Raw genomic sequence first — 23110 nt, forward strand, 5'->3', positions numbered from 1 at the left:
CCTCTTCTAAGATTTACCAACTCAAGACGTATGTTGGGTTCATAAGTATTCTCCTACCAGATGTAAGTTTTGCATTTTTTAAGATACATAGAATATTTTGGGTAATTCAATTTAGCTTTAAAACTTCATTATAACATCAGAGTGAAAACAGAAGAAATAATAGTTGAGAGAATAATAACTTATGGGTGTTTAAATTTTTTAAATTTTGAGAAATAAATATAAACCTTCCACAGTGCCAAATGTTCCCACAAATAGTAATGCTCTTACCTTTCCTTTGGAAGAAAATATTATTGTCACTTAATATCACTGTAGCACTGTCGTCGTGTTGTTCATCAATTTGCTCGAGCGACACCAGTAACGTCTCCATTGTGAGACTTGTTACTACTGTTTTGGGCATATCGAAAATGCCACAGGTAGCTTTCCAGGCTGTGCCGTGTGGGCAGGATACTCTCGGCAGCTTGCCGGCCTCTCTGAGAAGGACAGAGAAATCAAAGCCGGGTCAACCGAGTGCAAGGCAAACGACCTACCCGCTGTGCAATCAAAATTGGTCTGAAAATATGCTCACTAAATTCCCAAACACATACTGCTTCCCACCTTGAAACTGGTATTTAACCCAAAGCAACTCAAACTGAGTCCAGAATCTTAAGATAATTCGCTCAGTTTAAATTAACTCTCAACTTACTTCACAACAATAGCACACATTGAGTACCTTTTTGAATTGACAAAGACAATGTCTCTATCTCATGTTATTTGATACATAATCTACCTTGAATTTCATACCTTACCCTAATGTAAATGCAACAAATATTAGAAATTTTAAGTACCCACAGTGTGTGGTTCATGGTCACATTATACACATGAAAATATATTAATTAATTTTGTTATCAAGAATTTCATTTATCTCATTTTGAATAGTATTAAAAATTAGTGAGATTGATGTCTTATCTCATATTTGTATTCCCATAGAGTGAAAATAATTTGGTTGAATTTAACTATAGAATACAAAGGAGTCAAATAATCAACTCCCATAATTGGAAAATTCGATGGAAAATAAACAACAGTGACATTGTAATGAAGAATGTCTGTAGAATTTGCCTCCCTTGCTCCTCTTGTTCAATATCCAATGCTGAAGAGTCATACAGATAGTTGCTATGTGTATGATTCTGAAATTAGTTTTGTTTTAACCTGCAAAACTTCAGTAAAGCTTTTGATATGATGTAATGCAGAGAATAAGAATTTATCCCATATATGTGGGGGGATGATTCATAAAAGTACTGGGGTAAAGACTTGTGCCTTGCATATACCCACCATGGCCTCCTGACCATCAAGCATCACCAGGTGTGATTCAGATGGCCCCTAAAATATTCTCTGGCAACGCAGAGCCCAGCAGCACCACACCCGCAAGCCCTGGCACGCAAACCTTAGCCCATTTACCCAAGAATCATTGAGTATAGTCCTTGGGCACCACCTGAGAGGTTCTGCCACAAACAGAAAGATAAAGAAAAAGATATGACCACTGTACATGTACATAAAGGTAAATATTAAGAAAGACTGATTCTCCATAGCATCAAAAATAGATGCAAGCTTAAGAATGTGATGTTACTGATCTTTAATATTGACTTGATTTTTAATAATTGTTTTTTGACATTAAATAATTGCTACATATTATGTGTATTCTGTAGCTTATTAATAGTCAGAAAGTCATACCTCATAGATGCTATTTTTACCCCAGACTTCCCAGGCGCTAAACAGACACATCAGTTAATAACTTTCAAGCTCACATCCTGAAAGACTCAGAGCCTGTGTTCTTGGCCAAGACTTCTTCACTCTTCCCTTTCTTCCTTCCTTTCCTGCAGTGACAGGACCTGAACTCCTGGCTTCATCCTTCCCAGGCAAGTGTTCTCTGGAGCTGAGTTCAATCCCCATGTACACCTTTTTCTACCTACATACCTTGAGAATTTATCCTAAGTTTCTAGATAGGAGTCAGTTTTATCAGTTTTATCTTAGATGTATGGCATGATAGATTACTTCTTAATTTGTCTTCGACTATGAATTGACAGGTTTTATCAATATCTCAAAAAAATGGATGTAGTGCTAAGGGAAATGAGTCAGAAAGAGAGGGACAGACATAGAATGACTGCACTCATTTGTGGAATATAAAATAACATAATGTGAGACTGAAACCAAAGGACAGTTAACACAATGGCCAGGAATAAAGCCCCATAGTTGGAAGCCTGTCTCATGAGATGTGGGAGAATGCAACTGGGATAGAGAAGGGATCACTAAGACAATGATGATTGGAGGCATCGTTCGGGATGGGAGATGTGTGCTGAAAGTAGATAAAGGACCAAACGTGATGGCCTCTCAGTATCTGTATTGCAAACCATCATGCCCAAAAACAGAGAGAAAGTATGGGGGAAATTGTGTGCCAAAGAGGCAGGGGGAGGGTTGGAAAGGGGAGGGGTATACCAATGGGGACATTGGTGGTGCACAATGGGCACTGGTGGAGGAATGGGTGTCTGATCACTGTGTGACTGAAACTCAAACATGAAAGCTTTGTAGCTGTATCTCACGGTGATTCAATAAAAAAAAAAGATTCATAAAAGAGCATAATAGTCGGTAACACAGAAGTTGATGCAGCAACATTAGTTAGTGTACAAGTAGAATAGAAGAAATGCTATGAAGTCTGGTACTCATGGTGATTGCTATTCTGATATAATTATTATCAATGGTTGACATGTAGAAATTTGACAGGGAATATGAATAGTGATTCTGATTCTTAAGGTTTTTTTAATTGTCTTTACCACAAAAATATAAACTTTCACTTTTCATCTTACTCCTTTGGTAGTGGAAAGGTTTGTAATGATTAAGTGATTTTCTGACATAGGTTTTAGAAAGAACAAAGTCTCAGACTATATCCTCGCTGACCAGAGATGCAGGTGTGACCTGATGAAAATGTCACCCGTAGTAAATAGTACTAGTGTGGAAGGTGGCCCCCACATAATCAAATATTCATAGTTCAATTCATGTATTTATACCGACCTGTACACTCCTTTCTTAAAACTGGAAAAGAAGTTAGTGGATTTTTGCTAAAAAGGATATATTGAACTTAGATAAAATAACAAATTAGACCTTTTCAATAACTAAAAATTAAGAATGGGCTGGAACGATAGCACAGGGGGGTAGGGCGTTTGCCTTACACACAGCCGACTCAGGTTCAATCCCTCTGCCCCTCTTGGACGGCCCGGCAAGCTACCGAGGGTATCTCACCTGCACAGCAGAGCCTGGCAGGCTACCCGTGACGTATTCAATATGCCAAAAAATATAACGTCAAGTCTCACAATGGAGATGTCACTGGTGCCAGCTCGAACAAATCAATGAGCAATGGGATGACAGTGGCAGTGATAGAGTGAATTAAGAATGAGTAGATTTGGGGCTGGAGTGGTAGCATAGCGGGTAGGGCATTTGCCTTGCACGCAGCCGACCCGGGTTCAAATCCCAGCAACCCATATGGTCCCCTGAGCACCGCCAGGGGTGATTCCTGAGTGCAGAGCCAGGAGTTACCCCTGTGCATCGCCAGGTGTGACCCAAAAACCAAAAAAAAAAAAAAAAGAATGAGTAGATTCAACATTTGACTTCTATCACCTTCCTGGCTGTGATTAAATGTTGAGGTTTTGTGTTTTGGACACCAGGGAAATAGTGAAACAAATTTCATATGAAATAACATAGAAAGAGAAAATTGATGGAGGTGCACAGGAGCAATTTTTGGAGATCTGTGCTTCAACCTAGGACTAATGGTAATTTTTATTTCTCCTAGTCTTTCATGAGGAGCAGTGGAAATGAATAATGGAAGTTCCACCACCGACTTCATCCTTCTGGGGTTCTCTGAATGGCCCCAATTGGAACGCATCATCTCGGTAATTGTCCTCATCTTCTATGTTGTGATTCTGATGGGAAACACAATGATCATCCTGGTGTCTCACCTAGACCCCAAGCTCCACACGCCCATGTACTTCTTCCTGTCCAATCTGTCCTTCTTGGATCTCTGCTATACAAATAGTGTTATCCCCCAGATGCTGGTAAATCTTTGGAGTCCAGATAAATCCATTACTCAACTCAGGTGTATGCTCCAAGCTGCCATCGCCCTGGACCTGGGTGCCACAGAGTGTCTGCTCTTGGCTGTGATGGCCTATGACCGCTATGCTGCTGTGTGCCAGCCTCTGCACTACACGGTGATAATGCACCCTCAGCTCTGCCACAGGATGGTCCTAACTGCCTGGCTAGGTGCTGTTGGTGCCTCCTTATCTATTTCACTGCTGACATTCTCATTGCCAAGATGTGGGCACCATGAGGTGGATAATTTTTTCTGTGAGATCCTAGATCTCATCAAGACTGCTTGCGCCTATTCAAAAGTACTTGAGGTAGTTGTCCTTGCTATCTCTGTGGTATTTCTTCTGGCGCCCCTATCAGCAATTCTCATCTCCTATGGGGTCATCACTCGGGCTGTCATGAGGATCAAGTCAGCAACCAGATGGCGGAAGCTCCTCAACACCTGTGGCTCCCACCTCACCGTGGTGACCCTCTTTTATGGAACAGCCATGTCTATGTACATGAAGCCACAGAGAAGCATGTTCCAAAACGAGGGGAAGTTCATTGCTCTGGTGTACATTATACTCATACCAAGCCTTAACCCGCTCATCTACTCCTTAAGAAATAAAGATGTAAAAAATGCAGCCAAGAAAATCCTGTGTATGAAAAACTGGTCAACAAAGTTATGAGAAACATGAAATATCAGTGCAGTGAGCTACAGAAAAAAAATACTGGTCTTGAACAACAAAAAGTGATATTGTTCAATATTATTTGAAGATTGATTATTGCCTGGAGCCAAAAACCTCCAGACTCATCTGCCACCATGCTCACAGACACTCTCCACATGCTCAGGCCGAGCCTCACTCATGAGTGAATCCCCAGAAAATCTACATATGCCAGACTTTGTAACTGAGAACTCTGGGTTCAACAGGACCGAGAACAGGTACCCTCCCCTTGAATCCACCCACATACTCCATGCTATACAACACCCATATCCCAAGAGTACTGCACCGCATTTGATGGGGTTCATAATAGGAGGCAACCAATTTTAATATTTTTACAGATACATATGTACATATATATGTATGTATATATATATATATATATAAGCACACAAGGCTCAACCTTTAACAACATGTTGTGATGTCTTATAGAAGGGCTTATTGGCCCATAGGTGAATACAACAATCTTCACACTCCTTGCCTTTTTGTAGCATATGCAGTTTTTCATAAGAAACAATACAAACTGTATGAGTTCAGTACTGCTTCAGGAAAGGATCAGGGTCAGGATGGGAACATCTGAAATATCATGGTGGGAAGGTGTAATAGTGGTGGGAATGGTGTTTGACTATTAAATGTAATCAAATATCATGAACTACTCTATAAAAAATTTAAATTAAAAAAGATTATTGCCTGGGGTTTTGCTGTTACCAATAATCTTACTAGAGAGGCTTTGCAGAGCAACATGGTAAGAAGAGATTCAAATGCATAAATGAAATGCAGCTCATTAGTGAGAAAAACTTCACAGTTATTAGTAAATACATAGAGAAAAGTGTAACAAATGTATGTGGTGAGTCAGTCCAGATATGTGTACTAAGTATTGAGAATAGATTTTAAGTAACACTTGTGCTATTGTTGATAACACTAGACAATGACTTTATTTCACAGGGTTCCCAGTCTCTTCCATTCACCTGTTACTGGCTTCCTTCTATCTTCAGCTCCAACTTAATTGGCAACGTACATAGTAGAAGGCTAATTTCTACCAGCACAAGGCCAGGACAGTGATATGTGCAAATTCCAGGTCATCTGCTCAAATAAAAAGCTTTTCCCTCTACTTGCTTGTTGCATGATAGCAAACGGAAAGTGTAGCTGGCTTTGAAAGAACTTTAGAGAACTGCTAGGTATGGGAGAAAAAAAGAAATGATGGAAGGAAGGAAGAAAGGAAGGTAGGAAAGAAGGCAGGAGAGAGGGAGAGAGGAAGGGAAGGAGGGAGGGAAGAAGGAAGGAAGGAAGGAAGGAAGGAAGGAAGGAAGGAAGGAAGGAAGGAAGGAAGGAAGGAAGGAAGGAAGGAAGGAAGGAAGGAAGGAAGGAAGGAAGGAAGGAAGGAAGGAAGGAGCCTCTAGAAATTTAAAATATAGGTGGCTTTCCATTGGAAATGTGAATTAGTGAGCTCTGGAAAATAGTATCAACTTTCCGTTGTGAATATGACTAATAACAATACGTGAGTTTAAATTTTTTATATTTGCTTAAATCCTTTGTCTTCTAAACTCAGTTGAAATTTTTGCTCATCATCTGAGATGATCTTACACAGCTAATTGATTCATCCTATCAGTCCATACAAAATTCGTCCACATCTGTGTTTTGGCTGTCACTTTATGTACTCCTTTCTACTTATACTTGACAAAAAGACATTAGTGAGCTTTTCAACAATGTAAATTTTTCTGTTTCTAATCGTCTTCTACCAATATATTCCAACTACATCTGTGGTGTGACCTATAATAAGTTTAAGAAATCTATAGAAAATTGTTAAGTAATTTATACATATAAGAACTGTTTATTTGATAATAAATAATAGAACTTTGTAACAATTTTTTTACATCTAAGTTTCATCTCAATGAAACACCTGGGACTTTAGTCATGAGAAGGGCAGTTTAGTTTTTCTCTCATGTCTATCATATTATATAATCTTCATGAAGTATGTACAAGAATGTGTTTGTAACTGGAAACCGAAGAATAAAAAACAAACTTTCTTGTTTTCTCACAGTCAAGATAGAATGGGCGCCATCACTCTGGAGTATTGCAAAAATTTAGATAGAACCATGATTTGGTCCTCCAGTAAGCCTGAGTACAAACATTTACCACGTAACTGTGATTTTTATATAAACCATTGAAGGGGTCAGAGGAGTAGCATAGCAGTTAGAGCACTTGCCTTGTGTGTGGCAGATCCGATTTTGTTTTTTTGGTTTTTTTTTGGTTTTTTTTGTTTGTTTGTTTTTGGGTCACACCCGGCGATGCACAGGGGTTACTCCTGACTCTTCACTCAGGAATTACCCCTGGCGGTGCTCAGGGGACCATATGGGATGCTGGGATTAGAACCCGGGTCGGCCGCGTGCAAGGCAAACGCCCTACCCACTGTGCTATTGCTCCAGCCCCCAGATCCAATTTTGATCCTCAGCATGGTTACTATAACCCTGTCTCAGAAATACAACTTAAATGAAATGCGTTAGCATCCAAACTAAGATTTTCTAAAGCAATATATTGGTGGTCATGCAAAAATAGAACTCATTAGTTCTTTATTCTTTTAGTTATCTCCTGTTACATAAAGACTTGTAAAGAAACAACAGGTACTTCTAGAAATGATTAATGTTGATACAGTCCCTTATGCTGAGAACTCTTAAATATCTTGGAGAGTAAAAATGTTTCTAGCTGACATCATGAACCAATTTACAAAGAAATATCTAAAGCTAGTCTGTTCTTACTGCTACTGTTTCTTAGTGGTGAGAAATATTGTGTGAACTTGGAGTATAAAAATGACCTATTTAGCCTTTCGGCCGGAACCGCCAGCGCCCAGTAAATCGCCAAAATGACCAACACAAAGGGAAAGCGGAGGGGGACTCGCTATATGTTCTCTAGACCTTTCAGGAAACATGGAGTTGTTCCTTTGGCCACATACATGCGTATATACAAGAAAGGTGATATTGTAGACATAAAGGGAATGGGCACAGTCCAAAAAGGAATGCCCCACAAGTGTTATCATGGCAAAACTGGAAGAGTCTACAATGTTACCCAGCATGCTGTTGGCATTGTCGTTAACAAACAAGTCAAGGGCAAGATTCTTGCCAAGAGAATTAATGTCCGCATTGAGCATATTAAGCACTCTAAGAGTCGAGACAGCTTCCTGAAACGGGTGAAGGAAAATGATCAAAAAAAGAAGGAAGCCAAAGAGAAAGGGACTTGGGTTCAACTGAAGCGCCAGCCCGCTCCACCCAGAGAAGCCCACTTTGTAAGAACCAATGGAAAGGAACCTGAGCTGCTGGAGCACATCCCCTGTGAATTCATGGCATGAGAAGTGTTTAAAAATAAAGAGACTCCTGGATATAAAAAAAAATGACCTATTTACTCTTCTTTATGGTTATTATTTTCCAACTTTTTTATGAACCTGATTGCAGTACTAACAGAAATTCAGTGTCTTCATTTTGACTTTCCTATTATGAGAACTATCTGGTGTAGAACATTCATGATTTGAAATAACTAAGGTACAAGAACTATTGAAATTAAGTTAAAGAAAAAAAGGTTTTCTCATGTTTCATAAAATTGATGGTTCAAAGGTCTTATGCTGTTAAGGCAATGTACATATTTGTATCTGCATTGGTCTAGAATAGAAAATCTAGAAAATCTTGTGAGTTGAAATAATTATAATTATGACACATGTAAACAGGTTTAAAATGTAATGGTTTAGTTTAAACATGAGTTTCTAGAGTTATAAAATTGGTTGCAAAATTTATCCTACCAGTGCTCTACTTGATCGCTGAGACTTTTGGTACCTAAAATTTCTAGAATTACTAAGTAAAGTAAGTAAACTTGGTGGAGCGATAGCACAGTTGGTAGAGTGCTTTCCTTGCCCGCGGTCAACCCGGGTTCAACTCCTTCATCCAACTCGGAGAGCCCAGCAATCTACCTAGAGTATCCCACCCGCACAGCAGAGCCTGGCATGCTTCCCATGGCTTATTCAATATGCCAAAAACAGTAACAACAAGTCTCACCATGGAGATGTTACTGGTGCCGCTCCAGCAAATTGATGAGCAATGGGAAGACAGTGATGACAGTGATATCAAAATTCAAAATTCAAAAGGGAGTCCATCTGAGTTTTCACACACTTGCCAGAACTAACAACTACCGTTTCTGAAAACATCACAAGGTAGCAATATAAAAGTTGTCCTGCAAGATAAAAGCTAATAGACTAACGATAACTACACAGAACCATGTTATGCGTTGGGTCAAGGTATAAGAAACACTAGCGTTGTTAACAGGCTATATCATATGACCTAAGTGTGCAGTAGGCTACACCATCAAGTTTCATGTCATTATAATCTACAGTGATTGAACAAAACAAAATAAACAAACTGTGCATTTCTCTGAATATGTTCCCACCCACCTGCCCTGACCATCTGAGAGGGCCTCTCACAGCTGACAGTCATCAAAATAAAGAGATAGAGGGCCAAGGGAGGTGACACATGTCTTCATGAGCAAAGTTCATAGCCCAGCAATCACTCACATAAATGTCCCAAGTGACATACACAACATTGTCCACCATAACTCAGGCTTACACAGAGGCCAAAGATGTAAATTTTTAAAATTACCATCAACATGTCAGTAGACAAAAATCACTCAGTGAAATCTTAGGTAGCAGTAGAAATAATAGAACACAGATATATTGGAGCAGCTTAGCAGTAAAAGGTCAAGTGAAAAAAAGAAAATGGCCAAACTCATAGGTTCAGTAAAATCCCCTTTGTGAAGCTCAAAACCAACTGAATTTTAACGGCATGCTACTTAGGTAATCACATGTGTATGAGCGTGCTGATATGGAAATGACATCCTTATACAGTCTTATGAATCAAAATGGCTTAGGCAGAAAGTAGGAGAGCCAAAATACTTATCAGTAGCTCTAAAGTATCCATAAACATTACCGATTGAGTAGATATATAGTGTAACAAAGATATAATTGATGAACCTAAAGTTATTATTATTCCATAACATTTCATCAAATATTCCTTTTCCTGTGGACACAAAATCTAGATAATTTTCTTATTTATCCAAAATCTTGATAATGAATTTATTGAATAAACCCAATTGCAACTAAATGTGCTCATTTTGTGTGTATTTTCAACTTCAAACAGCATAGTAAAAACATAAAATCATTTGACAAAATTTTCCATGTTAGATGTACAAGGAAATTTCAAAAATGAAACCTAGTACCTAAGGGAACATTCCATACAATTGCTTTTAGAATTAAGTCTCTGCTGTTAGACATGGACTTCCTAATGAAGAAATTCCTTTGTGAGCACCAGTCTCTAAGGTCTTAATCACTTTCACACCGGAACAATATTTAGTATTGCACACAAATATTTCCATGTTACAAAGAATGATTCTTGCATTATGTACAAATGACCATAGTAGTCTCCTCTCTTAGTTAGGCTGAAATCTACCTGCAAATGTGTCTCTAAGAGCACATTGAGAGAGCATCCTTGCCTAGGAGTATAGCTCAGCAGAAGAGCACTTGCCACATGTTTGAGGTTATGGGTTTGACCCTTGGCATAGCTCAAAATAAAGAGGCAGCACATCAAAAGTACTTTTTCCTAAATTCATCAAATCTTTTGCCAGTCTCCCATTTAGTTTGTTCCCATGTCTTTAATAAAGACTTCTATTAAATTCTAGTGCCCCTTTGCAACCAGGTGTGAATGTGACTGTGGTGTGAGTGGAAGGAACTAGTGACCAGGCCAAGAGTTCGAGAGGACCATTGCCTATGAAGAGCTCCTCTGAAAAAGCAGAGAAGCAAGAATCATCACCTCAGGACCACGAGACACTGAGCCACAGGAGAGCATGACAGTTGGGACTTCTTCCCTCATCCAAACAAGATGATTTCCTATAATTTTGTTTTCTGGTAAGTTTTTTCTATGATATATAAAAAATACAAGTAAAACATCATACAATGCATAAATTTCAGACAACAGAAGTAACAGAATAAAAAAATTAAAAAATTGTAAAGTGTGTGTGTGAGTTACCAATATGTGTCCATGTTGTCTCAGGTTTGGAAGTTCAATTACATTCCAGCAAAACAATCTCTATGTGCCAAGAGGCACACAGTATATTCCTTCTGTCATTTTAATCTTCCTCATAACCATCCGAAAATTAGGTGATAGTTGATCTGAGAGAGCTCAGTTCTCTTGCTCAAGTTCACAAAATATTTTTTAATTGATCTCAGAGTCCTCATGCTGTGCCCTCCAGTCTGGGGCCTGAACTATTTATAAATTATCCACTCTATTGACTAACTGTGCCTACAGTAATATGTACTCCTTTTCTTGTGATGAATGAAATATCAAAAATGCCAGACCACTGTGACATTTTAATCCCAGTTTTCTCTCACTACCTTCATAGATATTCAACGTATGTTAAAATATGTTTGGTCTATTTGTCTGAAAATCTAATCTATAAAAATTAGGCTGTTATAACCCATTTTGGCACCAGAGCAGATTCTTGGAGCCATGCATTTTGACTGCGAACTGAACTACAACCTCGTGCAGCCCGGGGAGGGATTTTTTTCCCTCTCCACCCCATTTTTCTGAGCGAAAATGGCGGCAGCGGCAGCAACCACGCGGTGAGAGCCACCCTCTAAGACCTCTACACCAGGAGGTAGGACTTTCTTTAGTGACGTAGCCTGTAGGTGATCCTGGGAGGGGAGGTGTTCCCGGCGCGCCTTCCGCCCAGAGATGAACCAAGAGCCGCGGCACGAGAAGCAGAGCCTCCCGCCTACTGACTGTGATCCTGAGGTCTCCTAACCCATTTTGGCACCAGAGCAGATTCTTGGAGCCATCCATTTTGACTGTGAACTGAGCTAAAATATTAGAAACCCAAAACCGCGCGGCCGCTATCGCGGCCGCGCGGACTCAAAATCTTCACCTTTACCAAGGAAGAGAAATTATTAGATGATGCTTATTCAGCAGGCCTGATTGTTGGGGAAAATTTCCAATCAACAATAGTGAGTTCTGTATGGAAATATGAAATGTACTCAATAGAGAGAATAATGGGAATATCATCAGCTACTTAGATGGGGGGTGGGGTGGGAGGGGGGTGTATTGGGGTTTTTGGTGGTGGAACGGGTGCACTGGTGAAGGGATGGTGGTCTAATCAGTATTTGACTGTGACTTAAACCTGAAAGCTTTGTATTTTTTTTGTTTTCATGGTGGTTCAATAAAATATTTCTTTAAAAAAAAAAAAATAAAAAAAAAATAAAATGTTGGTGCTGAGGAGATAGTGCAGCAGGTAAGATTCTTGCCTTGCATGCAACCAACCAAGATTTTTATCCCACAGCATCGCTGTAGAACTGCCAGGAGGGATTCCTGAGCACAGAGCCAGGAGTAAGTCCTGAGAACCACCACTGTGTTTCCCTCCCACCCTTAGCAACAACAGTTGGGAACTTTGTCTTCACTTTGTGAACCACAGTGTTTTAATAAAGTTTTTTTTTAATGGTAAAAAAAACAAAAAAAAAATTAGGCTGTTATTAGATATAATATCTCTGCAATAAAATTTTAAAATTGTATTTTATTTGAAAAATAGCATACCAATATTTTAGCTCAATAATCTGAGATATACAAGAAAGTCCATGTATGTCTAATTTATTAGCAATCAAGAAAACATCTTACCAATGTTCACACATGCTAAACAATCTAAGAATGTATCTAATAAACGTTCCTAATATTAATAGTGACTTAAAACACACATTAAGCAATACTACCTAGAGATGGACACTTGGATAATTCAGCGAGTACGAGTCACAAAGGCGATCACTATACACATCATCAACACTGGGACTATTTGGGCCACAGGAATGACTGTGATTGGGATGAAGATCAACAGAAGCTACTAAGGTGATTGGCAATATTCTACTTTTGATTTCAGTTCAAGTTACACAAATATTCAATGTCAATTTTTGAGTTTTATGTTTTTATGTGTTTTTTGTTTGGTAACAAAACTATTTTTAATTCAGGCAATGTGGGAGTGACTAAGTTGTATTATTTTCCAGGTAATGAACAAAAGTCAGTATCTGAGTGCTGCAAAAAAGTATCTTTAACCCAACATACAAAGACGGTATGGGTGTTGATTAATGGAAAGAGATTGCTTTGTGTGCAACTCCGGCCCCACTTACTGAAGACACAAGAGTAGCAAGTTTGTGAATATTATGTGAGGTCAACCAAGGGCAGAGACTGGATCTGTTGAATCGTGAGTCCAATTTTACCCTAAAATTCTATCTGTTTTAATTCTCTAAGCTCAGTTTAAATGACAAAAAAATATGCCAAATGAATTTCATAAGCATTTTGGAAACTTTGATCCAAATCTTTTTACTCTCCTATTCTGAGATTTACCAATTCAGGATGTATGTCCAGTTTATAGTATTCTCTTACCAGATGTATGTTTTGCATTTTTAAGTTATTGGAAAATTTTAGGCAATCCAATTTAGGTCTATAACTTCCTTATAACATCAAAATGAAAACAGAAGAAATAATAATGGTTGAGAGAATAATATTTATGAGTGTGTTAAATATTTTATTTTTTAAGAAATAAGTATAAATTGGGGGCTGGAGTGATAGCACAGAGTAGGGTTTTTGCCTTGCACGTGACCAACTGCGGTTCGAGTCCCAGCATCACACATGGTCCCCCAGCAATGCCAGGAGTAATTCCTGAGTGCAGAGCCAGGAATAACCCCTATGCATTGCCGGGTACTGACCCAAAAAATAGCACTGTAGTACTGTCCTCCCACTGTTCATCAATTTGCTCAAGTGGGCACCAGTAACATCTCCATGGTGAGACTTGTTGTTACTGTTTTTGGCATATCGAATACACCACAGATAGCTTGCCAGTCTCTGCCATACAGGCGGGATACTCTCAGTAGCTTGCCAGGCTCTCTGAGAAGGGAGGAGGAATCAAACCTGGGTTGACTGAGAACAAGACAAATGCCCTACCCGCTGTACTATCACTACAGCCCAGACCCAAAACATGAAAGGAAAGAAAGAACGAAAGAAAGAACAAAAGAAAGAAAGAGAGAAAGAGAGAAAGAAAGAAAGAGAGAGAGAGAGAGAGAGAAAGAAAGAAAGAAAGAAAGAAAGAAAGAAAGAAAGAAAGAAAGAAAGAAAGAAAGAAAGAAAGAAAGAAAGAAAGAAAGAAAGAAAGAAAGAAAGAGAGAAAGAAAGAGAGAAAGAGAGAGAGAAAGAGAGAGAGAAAGAGAAAGAAAGAAAGAAAGAAAGAAAGAAAGAAAGAAAGAAAGAAAGAAAGAAAGAAAGAAAGAAAGAAAGAAAGAAAGAAAGAAAGAGAGAGAGAGAGAAAGAGAGAGGGAGAAAGGGAGAAAGGGAGAAAGAAAGAAAGAAAGAAAGAAAGAAAGAAAGAAAGAAAGAAAGAAAGAGAGAGAGAGAGAGAGAAAGAGGGAGAAAGGGAGAAAGAAAAAGAAAGAAAGAAAGAAAGAAAGAAAGAAAGAAAGAAAGAAAGAAAGAAAGAAAGAAAGAAAGAAAGAAAGAAAGAAAGAAAGAAAGAAAGAAAGAAAGAAAGAAAGAAAGAAAGAAAGGAAGGAAGGAAGGAAGGAAGGAAGGAAGGAAGGAAGGAAGGAAGGAAGGAAGGAAGGAAGGAAGGAAGGAAGGAAGGAAGGAAGGAAGGAAGGTAAATCTACCACAGTACCAACTATCTCAGAAATATAGAAATATTAAGGTTCTCGCCTTTCCTTTGGAAGAAAATATTACCTTTACTTAATATATAAATTGGTCTGAAAATATGCTCACTAAATTCCCAAGGACATATTGTTTCCCATGGTGAAACTGGGATTTAACCCAAAACAACTGAGTCCAGAATCTTAAGTTGAATCACTCAGTTGAATTTAATTTTCATCTTACTTCACGATAATAGTATGCACAATTACATTGAGTAACTTTTTTTTTTGCTTTTTGGGTCACACCCAGCGATGCACAGGGGTTACTCCTGGTTCTACACTCAGGAATTACTCCTGGCGGTGCTCAGGGGACCATATGGGATGCTGGGACTCGAACCCGGGTCGGCCGCGTGCAAGACAAACGCCCTACCCGCTGTGCTATCGCTCCAGCCCCCCACATTGAGTAACTTTTTGAAGTGATAGACTATGTCTATATCTCATATTATTTGATATTTACAATAATTTACCCTGAGTTTCTTACATGACCCTAGTGTAAATGCAACAAATATTAGAAATTTTAAGTACCCAAGATGTGTGGTTTATGTCACATTACATGCATAAAAATATATTAATTCCATCATCAAGCATTTCATTTTTCTCATTTTGGATACTGTATTCAGAAATAATGATACTGATGTCTTATCTCATATTTGTATTCCCTTAGAGTAAAAATAATTTGGTTGGATTTAACTATAGTATCTGAAGGAGTCAGATAATCAACTCTGTAACTGCTAAATTCCATGGGGATAAACAACACTGACAATGTAATGAAAAATTCTGTGTTTGAATTGCCAGTCTTGCTAATTTTGCTCAATATCCAATGACTAGGAGCCATACACATGGTTGCTTTGTGATATCAAAAGGTTCTGGAATTAGTTCAGGTTTTAGCTGCAAATATATATGTATATATATACATATATATATCAATAAGGCTTTGGAGAAGATGTAATAACAGGAACAAGAATTTATCACATAAACACATGGGAAATAATTCATACACTACTGGGGATAAGGTCTGTGCTTTGCATACACCCCACCACGATGCCACATGGTCTCCTGACCATCAAGAACCACCAGATGTGATCCTAACAGTCCCTAAGATATTCCCTGGCAAAGCAGCACCACACCCGCAAGCCCTGGCACGCAAACCTTAGCCCACTTCCCCAAGAACCATTGAATATAGTCCTTGGTTCAGCACCTGAAAGGTCCTGCCACAAACAGGAACAGAAAAAAAAACATATGGCCTCTGTACATGCACATGAATATTAAGATTGTTTCTCCACAGCATCACAAATAGATGCAGCAAAGAGCCTCATAGTAAATAAGACAAAAATTGATGCAGCAACTAGTGTATAATGGTGAATAGAAGGAATACTGTGAAGTCTGGTACTCATGTGATTACTATTAGGATTATTATTAGGATTATGATCAGTGATTGACATGTAGAAATTTGGCGGGGAATATGCATAGTGATTCTGATTTTTTATAATGACGCTTATCCCAAAAATAACCTTTCACTTTTTATCTTACCCCTTTGATAGTGGAAAGGCTTGTAATGATTACGTGATGTTTCTGACATAGGTTTAAGAAAGAGCAAAGACTCAGATAATATCCCTTCTGGCCGGGGTGCAGGTGTGACTTACTGAGTAAAAACGTGCCAGTGTGGGAGGTGGCCCCCGCTCAATCAAACATTCATAATTCAATTCATGTATTTATACCTACCTGCTCACCCCTTTCTGAAAACTGGAAAACTAGTTTGTGGGTTTAATGCTTATTAAGGACATATTGAACTTAGGTGAAATAACATATTAGAACTTTTCAATGACTAACAATTAAGAATGAATAGATTCAACATTTTACTTTTACACCTTCCCGCTGTGATTAGATGTGAAGAGGCTTTGGGTTTTGAACGCCAGGGAAATAGTGAAAGAAATTTCACATGGAAATAATCGTTGAGAGATGGGATTGGTGGTAGCATACATGAGCAATTTTTGGAGATTTGTGCTACAACCTAGAACTGATGGTAATTTTTACTTCTCCTAGCCTTTCACGAGGAGCAGTGGAAATGAACAATGGAAGTTCCACCATGGACTTCATCCTTCTGGGGTTCTCTGAATGGCCCCAACTGGAATGTATCATCTCGGTGGTTGTCTTCATCTTCTATGTTGTGATTCTGGTGGGAAACACAATGATCATCCTGGTGTCTAACCTAGACCCCAAGCTCCACACGCCCATGTACTTCTTCCTCTCTAATCTGTCCTTCTTGGATCTCTGTTTTACCAACAGTGTTATTCCCCAGATGCTGATAAATATGTGGGGTCCAGATAAATCTATTAATCATCTTAGTTGTATGCTCCAAGCTTCCATCGCTCTGGACCTGGGTGCCACAGAGTGTCTGCTCTTGGCTGTGATGGCCTATGACCGCTATGCTGCTGTGTGCCAGCCTCTGCACTACACGGTGATAATGCACCCTCAGCTCTGCCACAGGATGGTCATAACATCCTGGTTAGGTGCTGTTGGCTGTTCTGTATCTATCTCACTGCTGACATTCTCATTGCCAAGATGTGGGCACCAAGAAGTAGATAATTTTTTCTGTGAGATCCTGGATCTCATCAAGACTGCTTGCGCCTATTCAAAGGTACTTGAGGTAGTTGTCCTTGCTCTCTCAGTGGTATTTCTTCTGGTGCCTCTATCAGCAATTCTCATCTCCTATGGCGTCATCACTCGCGCTGTCATGAGGATCAAGTCAGCAACCAGATGGAGGAAGCTCCTCAACACCTGTGGCTCCCACCTCACCGTGGTGACCCTCTTTTATGGGGCTCTCATGTCTATGTACATGAAGCCACAGAACAATTCCACCCAAAATGAGGGGAAGTTCATTGCTCTGGTGTACATGATACTTATACCAAGCCTTAACCCACTCATCTACTCTTTAAGAAACAAAGATGTAAAGAATGCAGTCCAAAAAATCCTGTGTGCAAATCTCTGGTCCAAAAATTCATGAGAAATATAAAAAATCAGCGCAGTGAGCTACAGAAAAAAATATTGGCCTTTACCAACAGTGAAGTGTTGATGAAATGATGCTTGTTCAATTTTTTCAAAGATTATTGCTATGATTTTACCATGTACCAATAATTTTACTAGATAGATGTTTTGTTGAGAGACATGGTAAGAGGAGATTCAAATGCATAAATGAAATACAACATATTTGTGGGAAAAGCTTCACGGTTATTAGTGAATACATTGGGATGAAGTGTAATGAATGAAGTGGTGAGCCAGTCCTTGCTATGAGCACTAAGTATTGAAAATAGATTTTAAGTAATACTTGTTCTAAAGTTAGATAACACTGAATGATGACTTTATTTCACAAGCTTGCCTTTCTTTTGAAAACTGCACTCCCTTCCATTCAGCTGTTAATGACTTTCTTCCTCCTTCAGTTTCAATTTAACTGAGCAACAACATTAGGTGAAAGCAAACTTACCAAGACAAGACCAGGAAAGTGATATGTGCAAATTCCAGGTCATCTGCTCAAATAGAAAAGCTCTTCCCCCTCACATACTGTTGCAAGATAGCAAATGGGCTGTCTAGCTAGCTTTGAAAGAACTTTGGAGGGAATGAACTAGTTCATGGGAAAAGCACCACCCACACAAACAGAGCAATGTCTCCATACTACAAAGGGTTAAACAATATAGTGTTCAATGTTAATCAAGCCGGGAGTTTGAGGTTCCTATGTTAAGCTAACTTAACTGTCATCTTTTCAAAAAGCCCCATTACATTTGCACATGTTTCTGTAAAACAATATCGTCCCTGGAAAGGAGCATCAACATTACCTGGCAAGTTATGAGAAAGGTAATGGGGGTGGGCCAGAGAAAACGTCTGCCCGTAAGGTACTTGCTGTGTGCACACCACATATAATCCCCTGGACCCTCCAGGAGTGATCCCTGAGCACAGAGTAAGAAGCAAGCCTTGAGCACCACTGTGTGGGGGAGGGGGGGAAAGGCAGGGGGGGGAGTGCGTGGAATGCAACATCCTGGGTCCCATCTCAGATTTCCTGGATAAATCGGGAACTGGAGAAGCACTCAGGATGACTGATAGAACTTTGAGAGTCACTGTTATAGAGAGCAGAGACATGCTATTTCTAAACATAAAATTGTCCAGTCAAATACGTGAAAGTTGGTTGACACCAGCTTCTCTATAGCTTCGCAAAGATTTTATGAATTTCCCAAACTTCAAATGCCATAATAGGATCTGTCCAAGAAAGACTTGGAAAGAATCTTGAGAAAGAAGGAAAAAAAAAAGAAGTTTTGCCTAAAATAAATGAAGCCATTAGAAAAGGTTATTTCTCCGGTAATATAATCTTCTGGCACTGGTTTATAAGGCCTTTATCTTTTCTTTTCTTTTTTTTTTATTGAGTCACCATGTGGAAAGTTACAAAGTTTTCAGGTTTAAATCTCAGTTATACAATGCTCGAATACCCATCCCTTCACCAGTGCTCATATTCCACCACCAAGAATCCCAGTATAGCTCCACCCCGCCCCCTCACACCCCAAACCCCCCCACGCCCCTAGCCCCCCCACCCTAAGCCCCCCCCGCCTGTGTAACTAATAAATTTCACTTTACTTTCACTTTGATTGCATACAATATTTCAACAAAACTCACTATTATTGTTTGGAGAGTCTCTCCCCTAAAGTCAGACCTGCTGAAAAGGAAGCATTAGATAATTTGTTTTCCATTGCTGAGGATGAAGAGGTATGAGGTCGAGTGGCCTTTATCTTTTGAGTGGCTATAAGTAACATTTTATTGGTGAAATTTTGGTTGTTCTTAATCACAAATGGAAATTTTAATAATCTCTAGTTTTCTAGACAACTATTTTTATTTTGTTTGAATGATTAAAATATTCAAATTTTGAATACTCTTATGATGGCGATTACACTGCTGGAGCTTCCCCCAAGTCCCCATTAGAGAAACTTTAAATCTTCCCTATAAAGTAAAACACTTCTCATGTCTATATTGCCCATGCTGCACCATTTCTGAGACAGAATAAGCTTATCTTCCCATTAAGTACTAGAGTTGGGTGGGAGAGACCAGGACGGTTATAATTTACTCTTTCTGATCATTGCACCCATGATTTCAAAATCTCCCCACTCAGATAGGTATATCTTACTTTGATCTTCTTACTCCTTTATGCAGGCAATTTTACAGTAGCCATTAGTCAATCATTGACAAAAATTAAAAATCTTCTAGAGAACAAAAAAACAAATGATAGGAAAAAACTGTCACTGTCATCCCGTTGCTCATCGATTTGTTCGAGCGGGCACCAGTAACGTCTCTCATTGAGAGACTTGTTGTTACTGTTTTTGGCATATCCAATATGCACAGGTAGCTTGCCAGGCTCTACCGAGAAGGCTTGATACTCTTGGTAGCTTGCCGGGCTCTCCGAGAGGGGCGGAGGAATCAAACTCGGGTCGGCTGCGTGAAAGGCGAATGCCCAACCACTGTGCTATTGTTCCAGCCCAGGAAAAAACATAAAGACAACATGAATTTATGGTGTTGTAAGATCATGAAGAAGGAACAATGTGTAAAATAGCAAATTACTGACCTACTTTTCTTTGTGAGGATGGTCAATAAAAAATTTTGACACATTTTCGTTTTCATTTAAATTCTCACTCAATATTTCACATTTGTCACATTTGATTAAATCTTACATCATCATCTGAAATGGCCTTACACAGCTCATCATTTCATACGATGAATTCCCTCCATAATGTAACCATATCCTCAGTATTATGGCATTCACTCATTCTATTTGTTTGGTGGGAACATATTCGATGAGAAGGAAATACCGAGCTTTTCAACAACACGGATTTTGCTGTATCTACATTGTTTTCTGTCATAAATATTTTTATAAATAACTGTGCGGTATTTAATGATACAATTGAAATAAATCGACAGGAAATTACTTCGTCTGAAGAGTGTGACAAATGCTCTTTGAGTAAGAAATAGTAGAGCTTTATGCTTCTGTTACATCTAAAATGGGGAAACACTGGACTTCCGGGTTGAGAAAAAGTTTTTCATTCATGTGCATACTTAAAAGTACACGTCAGAATGTATTTGGAGCTGGAAAACAGGGGGATCAAACTAATGTTACAGATTTTCTCACAGCCCACATAGTATGAGCACTAACTTTCATCATTTGCTTTCACGGGTTTCCAACCCTATTAAAGTTTCTGTCATATTTGGAATTCTGATTTACTTCTCCCAATGTATGCGCATTTATACCCAATATATCTCCTCTGAAGGGCATATATTAACTCTCAGGGAAATACAATAACCCTAGATGGAGATTGAACAATCCAGTGTTTTGGGTCCCCCAAGCAGCCACCACACAAACTTATTTACACTATGAGTGTATCATTTGTATCACTTGTCATTTCGTAGTTCATTGATTTGCCCAAATGGGCCCCAGTAATGTCTCCATTCCTCCCTGTCTCGTGCTAGTATAGCCCAATGGCATCTGCTCACTCCAGGAACATGAAGAGCCTCAAATAATTCGTTCAGGGTCTTCATGAAGAAGTCTGACCATCTCATAGGTGGGCAGCCATGAGTTCTTTTGACGTCCCGTGGAATCCAGTTGGTAACAGCTCTAGTCCAGCGGTCGTCTCCAAATCGCATTACGTGTCCGGCCCATCTGATTTTCAATGCATTGGCAAACAAGACAATGTCCCTGATTCTTGATCGTCAATGTGGTTGGAACCCCGGATTCCTTCTCTTACTTGAGTGAAATGTGATGTTCCAAGGATAGCTCTTTTGATTCCTCTTTGGGAGACCCGAATAGCGTTCTCGTCCTGTTTTCATAGGGCCCAGGTCTCTGAGGCATACGTTAGTTCAGGAAGAACGGAGGAGTTGAAAAGATGTGCCCGGAGCTGGAGGTTCTTCATCCTCTTAACAACTTCTTCAATGCTCTTGAAGGTGTTCCAAGCCGCTCTCTTCCTGCTGCGCAGCTCAGGTGCCAGGTCATTCGTCATGTTGAGTTCTCCACCCAGGTACACATAATTCCTGCATAGTCTGGGACTAGTTCGCTTTTCATGAACATTGTTTAGGTGAGATTCAGCTGCAATCTGACCTTTCCACACTCACGGTGGCAGTTGGCCAGCATTTGTGCTGCCTGGCTAATGTTTGGTGTTGTTAGAACGATGACATCAGCGAAGTGGAGGTGATGTAGTTGCCAACTGTCTATCTTCACTCCCATTTCTTCCCATTCCAGTGGTTGCATGATGTTCTCAAGGGTGGCACTGAAAAGTTTTGGTGAAATGGTATGCTATGAGTGTAATACTTTAAATTATCACTGGAAGAAAACTGGTAGAAATTGAACAAAATATTAGGAAAATACTATCTTAGTGTTATGGCATAGTACTGTCATCTCATTGTTCATCAATTTGCTCAAGCGGGCACCAGTAATGTCTCCATTGTAGACTTGTTACTGTTTTTGGCATATCAAATATGCCACAACATATAAATTTTATTTGAGAAGATTTATTTTAAGTAATTCTTTGGGTCCAGTTGATTTCAAGGGTAGATAGATGCAGACTCTAGCACCTGAGAGAAGCATCCACAGTCTTTCTAGGTTATCATATAAATATTCTAACCCTGATAGTTTGCCTGTAGAACTGAATCTGCTAAGGATGGGAGGGAGTAAAACTGGACACTCCAACTTACAAGACAGTAAAAGAAGCACTTAAGGAAACTTCATCAGGAAACAAAAATAGATGTAAATGAATGACCTGACTTCAAATGAGTGATCTAAGCTCAAGAAACTATATTAAAGGAGCAGAGAGATAGTACAAGATGTAGGGCACTCTCTGGGCTGGGAGGGAAGAAGTAAAGAAGGAAAGAAAGAAGGAAGGAAGAAAGGAAAGAAAGAAGGAAAGAAAGAAGGAAGGAAAGAAGGAAGGAAAGAAGGAAGGAAGGAAGGAAGGAAGGAAGGAAGGAAGGAAGGAAGGAAGGAAGGAAGGAAGGAAGGAAGGAAGGAAGGAAGGAAGGAAGATATTTTATGCATGTATAGAAATGATTATATAAATTTTAGTTTTTGTAGCTATGATATATTAGAATCATTGCCTTCCATATATTATATTATTCTTGCAGCTCTATAATGAATCCCACTTAATCATGATTCATCACCTTTTGATACATTGTTATTTTTGCTTCACTAAGAATGTACTGAGTATCTTTCCATCAATATTCACCGGGATATCACTGTATTTTTTTATTTATTTGTTTAATTATTTTGCTTTTTGGGGTCACACCTGGCGATGCTCAGGGGCTAATCCTGGCTTTGCACTCAGGAATTACTCCTGGTGGTTCTTAGAGGACCATATGGGATGCTGGGAATCGAACCTGGGTTGCCCGCATGCAAGGCAAACACCCTACCCGCTGTACTATCTCTCCAGCCCCCAGTCACTGTAATTTTAGATTTTAGTAAATATCTCTGGCTTTGGTATGGGGGTAATGTGGCTTCATAGAAACTGTTGGAAGTTATTCTAGGTCTTCAATA

General features: G+C 39.2%; 3 protein-coding genes across 3 annotated transcripts; all 3 read left to right on the plus strand.

Annotated features, from left to right (window-relative positions):
• Positions 1 to 3839: 3839 nt before the first annotated feature.
• Positions 3840 to 4778, plus strand: LOC101538423 (putative olfactory receptor 2W6). Its single transcript, XM_004622003.2, has one exon. The coding sequence runs from the start codon at positions 3840 to 3842 to the stop codon at positions 4776 to 4778; it is 939 nt and encodes a 312-aa protein (XP_004622060.2).
• A 2876-nt stretch (positions 4779 to 7654) lies between these two features.
• On the plus strand, positions 7655 to 8154 carry LOC129402256 (60S ribosomal protein L21-like). Its single transcript, XM_055128019.1, has one exon. It carries the CDS (start codon positions 7672 to 7674, stop codon positions 8152 to 8154), a length of 483 nt encoding a protein of 160 aa, XP_054983994.1. The 5' UTR covers positions 7655 to 7671.
• Positions 8155 to 16624: 8470 nt separating this feature from the next.
• Positions 16625 to 17563, plus strand: LOC101538162 (olfactory receptor 2W1-like). The gene has a single exon (XM_004622002.2). It carries the CDS (start codon positions 16625 to 16627, stop codon positions 17561 to 17563), a length of 939 nt encoding a protein of 312 aa, XP_004622059.2.
• Positions 17564 to 23110: the final 5547 nt, after the last annotated feature.

This window comes from Sorex araneus, chromosome 2 (genome assembly GCF_027595985.1).
Source record: "Sorex araneus isolate mSorAra2 chromosome 2, mSorAra2.pri, whole genome shotgun sequence".
NCBI classification, from domain to species: domain Eukaryota; kingdom Metazoa; phylum Chordata; class Mammalia; order Eulipotyphla; family Soricidae; genus Sorex; species Sorex araneus.